A 15,168-nucleotide genomic window follows, 5' to 3' on the forward strand; every position below is an offset into this window, starting at 1 on the left:
ACTTTACCTTTCTTTTTCCTTTAAAGCAGAGGCTAAAATGCAATATCGCCAACCCAAGGTGGGCATGTCAGGGCCACTTTTAGTCTGCTGGAATGACAGGCTGGTGGTGCTTATGCAGTTGGTCTTGTTTTGTAGTTACCATATTGTCTCTTACAGTATATTTCTTGCTACTAGCTGCTATGTTCTGTGCTCACTTAGGTAAGCCATTACTGGCAAATGGTTTTAAAACGGGTGGGAAAACTTTTTGGCTCAGGGGCCACATCGACTTTTAAAATTTGACAGACGGGCCGGGCCAGCGCTCCGCTCGACAGTCCAACTCTCGCGTGATGAGACTTGAGGAGTCAGTGGGCCATAGTTTGCCCACCCCTGTTTTAAAATATATAAAACAATTGTCAGAGAAATAAATATGCAGCATTTCACCATAAGTAAGAGGATTTATTGCAGGCTCCTTAGTGCTCACCGGTTGCTAAAACTTGTTTTATGAATTGTTTTTAGGTTAACCCCTTTACTGCTATTCTGACTCCAGTTGCTGTGGTAGTGGCTGGATTTCCCCTGAGACTTCACCACATGGGCCTGAATGGAACTGGGCAAAACCACTGTGAGCAATCTTTGCCAGATAGCAGAACTCGACCTCAAATCAGGTGTAAGAACAGCACCGGCATGCACTCAACGGACTCCAGGACAGCGGTTGTAAAACTTCAAAAAGCTTTATCCAAAGATCAATACCTGACGCGTTTCGTGTGTTACCACATGTATTCATAGGTACCAAATAGCAGAACTCACCAGACACTTAGAATCCACAAAAGTTCTTTATTTGGGGTGGATGAACAAATAAACAAACACCTTGCAATATGACTTTGGTCTCTAGGTGGCACCATAACAATTTCTATGCATACAAGCAATTAAACAGATGAACATTTAACATAATATATATCTATTAACTACTCGGGCAACTGCTGGTGAGATCATATGGGTATTATAAAGCATAGCTTCATACTGTGCCTTATTGCAGGGGTCCCCAACCTTTATTTCTCCAAGGACCGGTTGCAAGGAGAAAAATTTTTCCACGGACCAGGGCGGGGAGCGCGAATTGCAGGCGCGGTCTTACATGCATCTGCGCATTGCACGCGTTGCGTTCATTTGCGCAATGTTGCTTACGGCCCGTTCGTTCGCACCTTAAAATGCGATGCTCGTTGAATTTGTGCCTCTCTGGGTACGACTTATTATGCTCCAGGGGAACGGCTGCGGCCCAGTGCCAAGCATTCCACGGCCCGGCACCAGTCCGCGGCCTGGTGGTTGGGGACCCCTGCCTTATAGGACATGAAAAGCCCACTGAAAATGTCTTTCTATATAAAAAGACTTACTTTAATAACTTCAGCAGCGCTCTGTAATCCCCTCCAAAAGCAGTCATTTTCAAGCAGCACTGTCATGCTGAGAAAAAAAAAACACTGACTGCACACACTGAGTTTGCGGTTTTAGACAAGACCAAGACCTGTGATTCTGTGTAGTAGTGTCTCCCAGGGAAGCAGAATGGATTGAGTGGCAGAGTAGAAGACCTCCCAAATGTCCACACCCAATAGCATCCTTCGTATCATGGCGACACACCGATTCCAACACAGAGCTACAGCACATAAGAGAGAGTGGGATATCCGCCATCTTGAAGATGTCACTGCATAAATTATGGCAGTGTGGAAAGGAGGAGATGCTTTTCACAGATATAAACTTGGCAATTATGTGCAGGAAAGGGGTCCTCAGGGTGAATGGTGCATAGACTTTCCGCACCATGCACACTACAGGGAAGAAGAAAAGCAGCCGATTGGAGCGGCACAGTCAGGCAATTGGTCCCGCTGCTCTGCCAGTCACAGGGCCACTGAGTACTAGAGCGGTGAGTCAGGCAATTGTTCACGCTGCACAGTCAGACACAGTCAGTGAGGGCCACATAAAACAGCCATGCAGGCCTTGTGTTTGACACGAGCACCCGTCAGTCACCAATATCTGGATACACTGGATCGCAAGAAACACTGAAAAGAAAGTCTCTTGGCCAAAGGTCCCCTTTACCCACGTTTCTATAAAGTTCACCAGATCCTGGCCCTGCCTGTTTTTACAGCCCCACTATTCCCCCATGCCTATTCTCCAAACAGACAGCCTTATGAGTTGTTGTATTGTGTGCAGGGCATTTTGCATGAGAGTCACCTGGTCTTCAGTGGCGGAGACCCTGTTCTTTACTGCAGTGGTGTCCTGTCTCAGCAGTTATTATGGCCTGTGCTTTGGAGGATGAGTGATGTCTGTTCTGACTGTGGGGGGGAAGGTTGACACATGCACCTTTGCCTTCCAGCGCAAACCTCTACAACCGGGCCACATTGGGCTTTGGTTTCAGCCAGAACATGTCTATTTGCATTTTAGTATTTATTTGCAATTATAGTTCAACTGTTGTCCTACAGTGCAAGAATGTTCTGGGGGAAACGTGCAGTGTTTTTGGGTTGGCTGGAAGGCAGGATGTTTAGCGGAGGACAGGAGCTGCCAAGGTATGCATCTTCTTATGTCCCATCTTGGGCACCCCTTAATTACAGAAAACTTTTAATGCTGCAATAATCATTCATTCCATTCAACAGGACAAAGGGTATCCGATATATTTAATCAGAATGAAAAGAAAAGGTCTAAAGGCCAATAAAAACATTTTTGAATTATATTAATGGACTTTATAGTTATGGACATTTAAATATGAACTATCTTTGTATGGACTTTAAAGAGATTCAGTTATGTACATGTACATGTAGTGCATATAGTGCTTTTGCAGTATAAATCTGTAGAGTCCTAGTCTCCTGATTGTGTGTTTTTGATTATCCCAGTTCTGTGTTTAGATGGGGAACAAAAGGAACTAATATTGGACAGCTTGGTCTATATGTTGTCAATCTTTTATTACACACAATTTTTCAAGAAGGGGTTTGATACCTTTATTTCAAGTTCTGTTTCCCCAACATCATGGTTTGACAGAGGTTATGAACATGGCATTGCGGATGTGGATTGCAGAATGTTTGTGCTGAAAACCAGACAATTATTTTTATACTGGACATGTGGCATCCCTATCTAGGTCATGTAGTTAGGCAGGTTATATATAGGCATTATGGTTGAACGTGATGGACGTATGTCTTTTTTCAACCCAACTTACTATGCCTGAACATTGGTGAGGGGGCAATTTTTTAGGTTTCCCCCATTAAATGTAATCACTACCCGCCTATGTAGAACTGGCCCTCCGGTTCTGTAAAATACGTTCCAGCCCTGGGTCCTGTTGTGCAGAGCAGGCCACTGTTGTCTTTTTTCAGGGTTCTAGGTATCACTAGGAACCCATTAACCTTAATAGGGAAATACATATTAAATGTCGGAATGGGAATAAACAAAGGGCTGTCTTTCAATATAAAAATTTATGATATTGTCATTATTATTCTATATTTTCTGTAGCAACCACATATCCCACAGCTCTTAACGGAAATTAAACATCAGTCCCCAGCAAAGCTTACAATCCATGATCCCTCACGTTTGCACCTCCTATGGTTGGTTTTATCAAAAGCCAAATAACCTGCCTAAAGTTTTTTTGAGTTTGGGTGAAAACCATAGTTGCTGGTGGAGATCCAGACATGAGGATCAGAACAGGCAAACATGCAGCTAATGACCTGAGCCTCCCACTGCAAGTTAGGCAGCACTAGCACACTGTGCAGAGGGCAGAGATACCTATACCTTGTACACAAGTGCATTTTGAACTAGGACCAAGAGGTGCAATTTTACTCCACTTTATCTAGCAATAACATTAAGTACATCTGTATGTAAATAGGGCCCAGTTGTATCTACCCTGAAGTTATTAACAAAGAGCAGACAAGAAAATCACCTAGAAACTAAAACAAGTAGTAAGCCAAAAATAGCAATTTTTACAGCTCTGTTTTACTACCACAACAAACTATTTCCAGAAAAACTTTGTAAACAATTTATTTGGATATTTGTATCTTTCTCAAACATTTCCCATAGAATCCCACGGAGTTTTCTCGTAACCGGATGTAGAGCGTTCTGTTACGCAGTGACTGACGGCATAGCTGACCAATCACGTTTATTTCTAAGCTCCTAGTGCGAAGGTTCACTCATAGACGGAAAAGGCGTGTGCTTACGCACAGTAAAGGAGCGCAGGACTGACCAATCGTTGTTGCGACTTGGCTTCTGGTTCCCCGCCTCCTGTTTGCGATGTTCAATGAGCGTCGGGAGGCGGGCGGAACATCAGTTGTCAGGGTGCTGGCGGCTGCACAGCTTTGGGGATGAACGGATTCAGCACGGAGGAGGATAGCCGTGATGGGCCGCCGGCCCAGGCTGCACCATTCTTTGGACAGACCTGCTGCCTTATTGATGGCGGAGAGCGCTGTCCTCGGCCCGCTGGAAACGCGTCGTTCAGTAAGAGGGTGCAGAAGAGCATCTCACAGAAGAAGCTCAAACTCGACATCGATAAGAGTGTGAGTAGATCTTTACCCCCTTGGGCACTTTTAATGGGTTAGACTACAACTCCCAGCGTCCTCATAAAGCCTTGGGAACTAGAGGCTAACTGCAGTCAGGTTATGAGACCGGCGGCAACTAACGGTTTTGTGATTAAGGCTCATAGATCCTGTCCCCCATAGAAACATGAAGCAAATATATATAATTATACATAGAAATGCACTGGCACAGACTACAGTACATACACAGAGGGTTGGATAAACAGCCTTTTATAAGTTACTGCAGGAATAACACAGGTCCTATAGTACTATAAGGAGTATATTCTAGAGATAGAAGAAGGGGGCCCTTTGTGCTACTATGAGTGGCCCCTCTGTGGTATATAGGCTTGGTTATGCGGCTTTAAAGAGATACTGACACCAGAAATTAAACCTTTTTTTTACATCTATCATAACATTGTTTTTGCATGACCTTCATAAAAGTATTTACCCAATGCTTTTATATTACCTGTCTGATCCCACATGTTCTCCTATAAGGAGGCTGCCATATTTGTCCAGCCTTTAGCATTAGAAGATATAACTGACAGGCTGAGAAGGGACAGTCAGGTTGGCAAAACAGTCAGGTTTAGGAACTTCAAGTAACAATTAATTACAAAAGCAAATCTCTCAGCGAAAATCAATCAACATGACTTAAAGGCAACTTTTTATGTACATTCATATTTTGAGGAGTCATTTTTTAGTGTCAGTATCACTTTAAGGTGGAATCCAAGTTTTTTTTTTTCAGTCTTGGATCGTTCACTGTCCCAGGTAGCAGCAGAGTTTAATGACTTTAGGGGCAGTTAGTTGTGCCCCCTAACTGCCACATGGAGAAGTGTCCCTCAGTGCTACTGGGAGCAGATACTCTCCAGTATAAACACAATCACTGCTACACAGCCCCACAGAAACACAAGACCCCTCTCTGGGCAACAGGATTACCATTTTGTCCAATGGGCATTGTAGGAGCCCTATACCGCTACAGAGGCCTGATAATGTCCTAAATACACAGCAGGGGAGCCCTTAGTAGTTTACAGATCAGAGACAGTCCTGCTGAAAAAACACCTAATGTTATTGTTGCTCAGTGCAGGTTCCCTACAGAGCTTTGTATGGAAATGTTTACATACAAACAAATCTGTATTTGATCATGTGTTGTGTTTACATGTTGACAACGTTTCCTGTTCATTTAATAGTAGATAAGTTATATCCAGACAAGGAACAGAACCTCCTTAAATACTTAGATTTGTTTTGTAACTTTGTTATTAACGTATGTTAAATGCTTTTTGGAAAGCCCTTTGTTTTGGCTTTGCAGCAAGACCACATTGGGCTAAAGAACCACTTTTGAATCGCAGTAAAATAATCCTAGATCAGGTGATGCTGGGAGGTGTAGCAGTGGCACCCACACCAGCGCTAGACATGTTTGCAGGGCATTGAAACCTGTTAATTGCGGAGGTTGTTGAGTCCTGGGCCCACACTGCACTCTGGTGTAAAAGTAAAGGGACCAATGACAGCTTAAAGTGAATTATTGTCAGTTGTTTGGTTTACTGTCTTAAACAGTTAGTAACGTATTCTCCGTGCACCACTGAAGTAACTGCAGACTTACTGTGAAAATTTAATATATATTTTGTGATTTAAAGTTTTCCTGGATTTTACTCCATTTTTATTTGTAGTTGTTCCACTAATAAATAATGCATTTCCCTGATTTTACATTTTGCAGAATTTTAGACCATTTTTTCTTGGCTCCTGATAATCCTAAAATAGGGTTTCTACTCTATATGCTCATCTTTCCTACTTTATCTTCAGGTTCGGCACCTTTACATATGTGACTTTCACAAAAATTACATCCAGAGTGTTAGGAACAAAAGAAAGCGGAAAACCAGCGATGATGGGGGGGATTCTCCAGAGCACGAAACAGATGTCCCAGAGGTGAGTTCTTTTATGCTTTTAAATGCAACAACACATAGGGCGAATTCAATCATTCTGTCTTCTGGTTGTTTTATAGCTCTGTTGACAGGGGACAGAATGTTTAAAGGACAAGTCAACCCAAAATATAATTTTAAGCAACTTTGCAATAGACATTCATTACAAAATTGCAATGGGTTTTGACTTATATTTATATAGTATTGCAATTCGAGTTCAGCAAATGCTGCTTTCAATAGCAATTACATTTACAAATAACTTTTAAAGCACTAAAATGTTTCAATAAATTCACATTGGAAAGTTGCTTGGAATTATGGTTTCTTTTATTAGGAGAATTAATTTTGGGGGTTAAAATGTCCTTTAAAGTCGACACCCTTATTTACTTGAATGATATTTGCCTAGAAACACCAGGGTCGCTTACTTGAAGGCATTTGGTTTGACCCAGTCACCACCTATCAAGGAAGTGCACCATTTGTTTTTAGGCTAATCAAGTGAATTGAGGGGCAATATCAAGCATTTTGTCCCCTTGCCCTTTGTGCTATTCAACAACATGATCATTATAAAATCACACCAGGCAGTGGTTTCAAAGAGACCAAAGAGGAATGTGAATAGAACAAGACCTAAGTAGAAAGATAATTAATCAAAACTATTTAAAAGCTGAAAAAAAAGTCAGAAGGTAAATAATTCAAAAACTATTAAAAATGAAGACCAGTTGAAAACCAAATCAAATTCTGATTTTTTAGAGTTTAAATGCACGAATAACTTTGAAACCATTGAAAATATGTCATTCATGTATATTAAAAAATTGCATTTTCTTTCACTCTGCTAAAAAGAGTTTTGAAGTGGATGACCTCTTTAACACATAAGAGTTAGTGAAAATAGGTGAGACTGCTATTCTAAGCACTTTTGCAATTTACATTGTTATTTATTTATTCCAATATATTAAGTGATACATGTACTGTTAATGTACTGCTGGTCCGTTTTCAACCATGAAGTAGTAGCGGAAGTTATCAGGAGAAAGAAATAGGGCTGATCTGATGTTCTTCTGCTTAGAAAAAAAAATAATAAACCTTAGATAACTTTTCTCATGCCTTTCCTAAACAGATCAGATCAGCCATATTTCTTTCTCCTCACAAATTCCTCAACTACATCGTGGTCAGAAATTGACCAACAGGTGGCACTGTTCTAATAAAATTTATTCATATTAACAGTACATGTATCCCTTAATATCTTGGAATTAAAAAAATAAATTGCAAAAATGCTTAGAATAGCACTTTCATCAATTTTACATTCACTTATTAAAGGTCTACTTATCCTTTATAAGACCATAACCTATGAATGCACTAACTAAACTATATCCCCATGCCTGTAGGTGGATCTGTTCCAGCTGCAAGTAAACACACTGCGCAGATACAAGAGATATTACAAGCTACAGACTCGCCCTGGACTTAATAAGGCCCAGCTTGCAGAGGTATTGTTTAGAACTAAAAGTACCCCGATAAGTGTTGCTCTCTAATTTTTTTCAGTAAATATTGTGATTAATGATAAGTTTAATTTAGCCTCAAACAACTTGCAGGTGGTTTTTTGTTTTTTTTATGATTTAGCTTTTAAAGTTCAGCAACTCTCCAGTTTGTAATTTCAACAGCTGTCAGGTTGTTAGGGGTCCAATTTACCCTAGCAAACAGGCAGTGGTTTGAATAAAAGTCTGGAGGAGGAATAGGAGAGGACCTCAATAGAAAGTTAACTAAAGGTAACTATAATTCTTACCCCATGTTTTTTGGCCAGTGACTCCCATTTAAATGTTGGAAGTGGCAGAAGAAGAATGTAAATAGGTAAAAAACTAAAACAAATAAAATATGAAGACCAATTGAAACGTTGCTAATAATATGGTTTGGAACAGTTCCCTGGCCCCCTGTTCCCCTGCTGATCTGGCTGGCTACTGTAAGATTTAAATAAAATGTAACCGTAGTCGACTGTCCTCAGCCTGCCGTCAACCTGCATCCTCCAAATCCCACAATGCCCTGCACACGTGATATCAATAAGGAAAGGAACATCCCAGTGCAATGCACTGTGGGTTATGTAGTTCCTGCATGCTGTCTGTAAACTGTGGAGAAGTTGTTACAATTTGTAACATGCTATCTGGACTGGGATTCAAAATAGGCCCTGGAATTTCAAGTGCAAATAGGCCCAAGCAGCCCCCAGCAAGCCCACTAGTGATTGTCTGTGGCATCTTACAGAATCCACAGATTGCCTGTCTGGGCCTGTGTAACATCAGTGTTTTCTTCCCTCCTCCCATGCCAGATTTCAAATGATGCAGAAAGAGAAAAACAGTTTTGCAGCTGGATTTCCGCATATAAAAATGGTCTTTATCAATACTTTTTTTTTTTTTTTTTTTTTTGAAAGAACAGATTAGTTATCTCCTCTGTGAGGCTTTTTAGTTTGGAAGCCGGAATTCCCCTTTAAGAGTTAATTTAAAGGTTAACTACCCTTTAAATAACTCATTCATTAACTTTAAACCCTTCGTTTTGCAATACTGATAAACATTGTAAACACCAAAAGGGTACCGGTTTGCCAGTCACTTTGCTGACCCACTTAGCAGGTAAAGCAGCTATGGAGGTGCAGGACCTTTATAATTCTGCCAGAGTAATATATATGTAATATTTAGATTTTTTTTTTTTTAACAGACTGTGAGTCGGCACTTTAGGAACATTCCTGTAAATGAGAAGGAAACATTGGCATATTTCATTTACATGGTCAAGAGCAACAGAAGCCGTCTGGACCAGAAATCTGAAAGCAGCAAGCAACTTGAAGCATAGCTCAGTGCACTATGGGATTTGCCTTATGGAATTTAACCCCCAATGAACTGTATTGTATATAGAAACAGCTGAGGTATGAGTCGTGCGTTATGTGCCATAGAAAAGGCCTCCCTGCTTATTTCGGAGGTGGAAACAGTCGGATGAAAGGCTCTCTGGATTTTCCAGTTACAATGCCATGCTTTGCATGTGGTTGGACGATGGTGTGATAGTGGTGTCACTGCTGCCTAAACATTTCATTGTGGAATCTAGAATCCAGTATGCCAGCATCTAGCAACAGAACTGCCACTGCCAAACCAACCTCAGCACATTGAGATCAGCATGTTTAATTCTCAGCAATAAGGTGTGCTTTAGCCTGTCCATGTGATTGCTGCCATCTCACTTTTTTATATAATTCATATTTTATTAATGACCCAAACATTACCTTGCACTTTTCCCTTTGTGCATCACATTGGTGTCATGCTGGTGGAAAGCTGTTTATTCAAGGCATGAAATTTAGAAAGATCTCAGCCAGGGGTTCTTGCTTATTGCACATGTAGACCAATCAGTAGAAGGATTAATCTTCATTGCATCCACGTTATCAAACCTATAGTGCAGATGTACCCAGTGCAGTAAACTCGTAGTAACCAGACAACTTTAATCTCTATAGTGCGCATGTTTGCAACCTGTGGCCTACCAGATTTGTGCAGAGCTACAACCAGTTGCAGATCTCTGATCTTGGAAAAATCAAAGGTTTGGTTACAGTGTTTTACTGTAGTGGAAGCAATGTTACTATATAAGTGTTTGGGTGTATTGGTTTCTGCCCATCTGGACAAATCAAAAGCTGACTGCTTACAGTAAAAAGCTCAAGATGTAACAGAGCCTGCCCCATTTACAGGCTTAATTGGATAATTGTATTGGACTCCCAATTATAGTCAGGACTGAGACTGGGTTTCCTAACCTAGTAAAAAACAAATTGTACATATTTACAGCCAAACCACAGATGTGTGTCATATAGTGCCTCTTGCGCAAAGGCCCACTGCAAGTCTGTTTGAGATGCAAGGTTTAACTAGAGTTAAACAAACCACAAAGCCTCTCCCTTAAAAGAGAAGGAAAGGTACAATCAATGTTAGGCACCCTCTAATGTCTGTAATCGCTTGCATGAAACACCAGGCTGGTGCTCTTGTTAGGAGAAAACTGCACCACCCCAGGGTACTTGCAACATAGTAATCCTCGTCCTTTTTCGTAGCACTTGCACATGTGCAGTAGAGTGAAAATCCGAACTTAATCAGATAAGCTGGCTTTTTTGTTCTTCCGGACTCAACTCCAGGATTGTGAAAAAAAGTCAGGAGGAAGAGGATCACTTTCTCGCAGGTACCCCAGGCCAGTACAGTTTTTTGCTAACAGGAGCAACGGCCTAAGTAAGTCAGTAAGTCACGGTACTAAGTAAGTCATTGCAATCACTGGGGGATGCCTAACATTTGGCACCCCCAGTGATTGTACCTTTCCTTATCTTTAAAGGGGAAATAGGTGTTATTTCCCTTTTTATAGACCGTAAAACATGAGTACTCCCCTTAATTTGTTTGAAAAGAATTTGTATGTGCTGATTTGGAGTGAAAGCTGCAAACTGTTTACCCTGGTAATGGCTTTCTCTGTAGATCAACTGACCACAAGGAAAGCTCTTATTGCAGTCATGGAGCATGTGAGCTCTCAAACAGGCAGAAGAGGAATGTTCTCATTTTTTATTGTACATGGGGAAAACTAAAGGGAGACTAAACATACCTGCAGGGTATATTTTATCTTTTTCTTTAAAAGCTGTAATAGATCTGTTCACTCTGACACTTTATAGATCTATCCCTTTTATACATACGTTTTTGTTCAACTTGCCATCAATATATTTTACATTTTTTACACCTTTTTTAGTATTTATTGTACTAAAATATAGACATTTAAGTCCTAATTAAAGCATCTTTGTTGGTGTGTTTACCTTCTGTCTTTTCTTGCCAGTAAGTGAGTAATGCTTTTTAAAGAGATAGCAAGGACTTAAAAAATCCTTATTGTACTTTGGTACTGTAAACAAAAATTTATAGAGAAGCGGAGCACAGAAAGACTTAAAAATAAAAACATGTATTTATTTCATCAGTTAAAAACAGGTCAGAGCATATTCACCTCATGGCTTAACGCGTTTCGTGGTTGTACCGCTTCCTCAGAAGCCCAAATTGTGACACCCTCTTTGTTTGCTTAAATAAATAGAAAACACACCCCTTCTAAATTGGCAATTTGCTGTTAACCCCTAAAGTGCAGAGAAAATATGTACATATATATATATACACCTGATGCAAACCCCTCATATATATAAAAACATAATGAACAACCACCAAGGGTATTAATCCATTGTTAAAACTAACCCCCATTTAACCACGCATTAGTTAAGTCAACCCAGAAAAAAAGGGGGGGAAGGAAAGCAAAACTGCACATCTGAGTATAAGAATGATATACATAGTAGTAGTAAATCATAGCAATCACATTAATCAAATATTGTTGCAAATTGTTCCTAAATTGCACCGCTAGTCATCAGACCGTAGTGCTGAACTAAATAGGTACATATAAATATTTTTGTTTCACATAAATTCACCAATTATTCAGCGGTATAATTACATGGTTATCAACAAAAGCAACATAACTCCCATTCTCTATTAAGACCCCCATACTGCTCAGTTGTTTTCAAACGGTATATCCAAAAAACCTCTCTCTCTGAGAGTTTCTTATTTGTATCACCTCCCCTAACATTTGTACTGGGTCTATCAATAATCTGAAAAGTCACATGACTCTTGCTCTCATGCCTCTCTATTATATGTTTCGCTATCGCTGATCTAGTGTCCCTTCTCTCTATGGCTGATAGATGTTCTAAAATCCTAGTTCCAGCTTTGCGGATTGTCTTCCCCACATACTGGGCACCACACTCACAGGTGGCGAGATAGATGACACCTTTAGACTGGCAGTTGAAATACTGGGGAATAGTGAAAGTATGTCCTGTATATGTACAACTAAATTCCTTAGATATTCTCACTGCCCCACATGCCTTGCATTTTTTCCTACCACATTTGTAGGTGCCCTTATGGCGTAACCATGTGGCTTCCGAATCGCTAGCTTTCGTAGAATATAGACTCCTAGACACCCAGGAGGCCACATTCCTTGCTCTCCTGAATGTAAAACTAGGAGTTTTGTCAAGTGTTTTCTGCAACACCGGATCCTGCATTAATACACCCCAGTACTTGGTAACACTCCTTTGAATATCATAAGCCCCACGGCCATAAGTAGTACAGAACCTGAGTTTCCCATTGGGTCCCCCTTTGCGTGCCCCACCTGTTATAGTGGGGTGTCATAAGCTCATCCTGTCTGTAGCCACAGCCCTATCATAGGCTGATTTAATCACCTCCGTGGCATACCCCCGTTGGGCAAACCTGTCCCATAACCGCATGGCCTGTTGCTGAAAGGTATCCCAAGTGGAGCAAATGCGTCGTAAACGCAGGAATTGCCCCACTGGGATGCCCCTGATGCAGGACCTAGGATGACCACTTTTTGCATGTAGAAGGGTATTTCGTGTGATGGGCTTACGGTATAAATCCGTAGTAACCACACCCTCGATCGTAGAAAAAACCACATCCAAGAAAGGAATCCCCACTGGGTCAGTGTCATAAGTAAATTCAATGCCATCAACAGCCTCATTGCAGTGACTCACAAAAGAGTGTAGGGAGGCGACATCACCATCCCACACCCCTTTGCAGTCATCAATATAGCGATAAAACCGTACTATCTGACCCCTGTAGGGATTTAAATCTCCAAAGACATGAAGCCGCTCCCACCAACCCATGAAGAGGTTAGCATATGTGGGGGCAAACGAAGTCCCCATCGCGGCTCCACGTCTCTGGAGATAAAACCTCCCATCAAAAAGAAAATAATTAGTATATAAAAGAAAATGGACAGCCTGCAAAATAAAATCTATCTGTATTGAGGGAAAACACCCTTCTTGTTGTAGCCAATATTGTATAGAATGTAGACCCAAGGTGTGGTCAATAGAGGAATAGAGAGCAGCCACATCCATGGAAAACCACCTATAGGTGGGTTTCCACTCCAAATCTGCCAGTTTGTTTATACACATAGTAGTATCTCTCAAAAAGGTCGGTAGCTGTAATACTAATGGCATCAACAATTTATCAATATAGCAAGACAAGCCCTCATTCAGTGACCCTATACCTGCCACAATAGGGCGTCCCTTCACATCCTCCAGCGATTTATGCACCTTCGAGAGGGTGTGAAAGATAGGGATGGTAGGATTTGTACAGTGGAGATAGTCATATTCTTTATTACTAAGTATCCCAGTAGAGAGCCCTTCCGATAATAAATCGCCGAGTAATTTCTGAAAGTAATCCGTGGGGTCCTTATCTAAGGGTGTATACGTATCTGTATCCGATAATTGACGCATAATCTCCCTTTCATATCTCCCCGCATCCATGACCACTACCGACCCCCCTTTATCTGCCGCTTTGATAACAATTTGCCTATTAGTACTTAGTGATCTAAGAGCCCTGGTCTCCCCTACTGTCAGGTTCCCAAAATTGGATCCACTCTGCGATCCACTTTGTGATCCACCCCACTTCTCCGCCAGCCCATCTATGTCCTGCTGTACCAATTTCTGAAAAAGATTGATATAATAATTCTTTGATTGTACCGGATAGTAACCCGACTTGCTCCTCAGATCAGTGTGGATGACTGGTAAATTTTCCATATCACTCACAGAACCCTCTTTATATAAATCCCTTAAAGTTAATATTGCACATTCATCCTGAAAATCGATAGGACATGATATAGACATTTGTTCAATATCTGACACTCTGTCCTCAATACATTCCGATGTAAATTGGTCACTGTCCATCTCATCAGCCTCCGGCGTAGAACAATCATCCTATTTTTCCGCAAAGTGTCTCCGTAATGTAATCAACCGTATAAATTTATTGAGATCTAGAATTGCCTTAAATAAGTCACACTGCATATAAGGAACAAAATTGAGACCACGCGAAAGTAATTTACATTCATCAGCCGTGAGGGTATATGAAGAGAGATTAATGATATTAGTATCTCTATCCTTAGCCGTTCCTTCAGTAGTACCCTGTTCATCATCCGCCCCATCCAGATCTAAGGTCAAATTACTCACCAATTGCGGGTACTTTGGTAATGTTACTTGTCCCACACTATCTATGGAAAACAGCAGCTTTAGGGCGGAGACAGAGGGGGTGGTTAGTCACAACGATTTTTTAAAACCACAGTCGCGAGGACTAATCGCGGCACAAGTATACAAGTCAGCTTGTTTGAAATGTACTGCGCAGGAGTAGTCGCTGTGACTTGCAATGGGCGATTAGTCTCCATGATTTTCAAAATGCAGTCGCAGCGACTAATCGCCCCATCTGTCTTCGCCCTTACACTTTATATACTCATACCTTTTACTCGACTGGCTATTGGCAAAAATTACAAAGCTTTTAAAGGGAAACTACCTCAAAACCATGCCAACAGAATCATGTGTTCGAGGACAAACACAGGGAGCTTTATTCCCCCATAAATATATCTAACCCAAGCACCTCAGAAAAAAACATTACTTTAAAAACAGAGAGTTAGTACTGTTTTTAGAATAATGTTTTTTCGTGAGGTCACTTCCCAATGTTTTGCAATAGCCAAATGAGTAATAGGAATGAGTATACAGGTATGGGACTTGAAATTCAGAATGCTTGGGACCTGGGGTATTCTGGATAAGGAATCTTTATATAGTTTGGATCTCCATACCTTACGTCTACAAAAAAATAATTTAAACATTCATTAAACCCAATAGGATTGTTCTGCCTCCAATAAGGGGTAATTATATCTAGTTGGGGTCAAGTACAAGGTACTGTTTTATTATT

At 40.9% G+C, this 15,168-nt stretch overlaps 1 protein-coding gene across 2 annotated transcripts; it reads left to right on the top strand.

The window, feature by feature from the left end:
* Positions 1 to 1,127: 1,127 nt before the first annotated feature.
* sap30l (SAP30-like) lies at positions 1,128 to 11,200 on the top strand. 2 transcript variants are annotated; one of them, XM_012959085.3, is made up of 5 exons: positions 1,128 to 1,885; positions 4,021 to 4,493; positions 6,306 to 6,428; positions 7,795 to 7,893; positions 9,107 to 11,200. In XM_012959085.3, the coding sequence occupies exons 2-5, from the start codon at positions 4,302 to 4,304 to the stop codon at positions 9,236 to 9,238; spliced, it is 546 nt and encodes a 181-aa protein (XP_012814539.1). In that variant the 5' UTR covers positions 1,128 to 1,885; positions 4,021 to 4,301; the 3' UTR covers positions 9,239 to 11,200.
* The last annotated feature ends 3,968 nt before the right edge of the window (positions 11,201 to 15,168 follow it).

Source organism: Xenopus tropicalis, chromosome 3, assembly GCF_000004195.4.
Source record: "Xenopus tropicalis strain Nigerian chromosome 3, UCB_Xtro_10.0, whole genome shotgun sequence".
NCBI lineage: Eukaryota > Metazoa > Chordata > Amphibia > Anura > Pipidae > Xenopus > Xenopus tropicalis.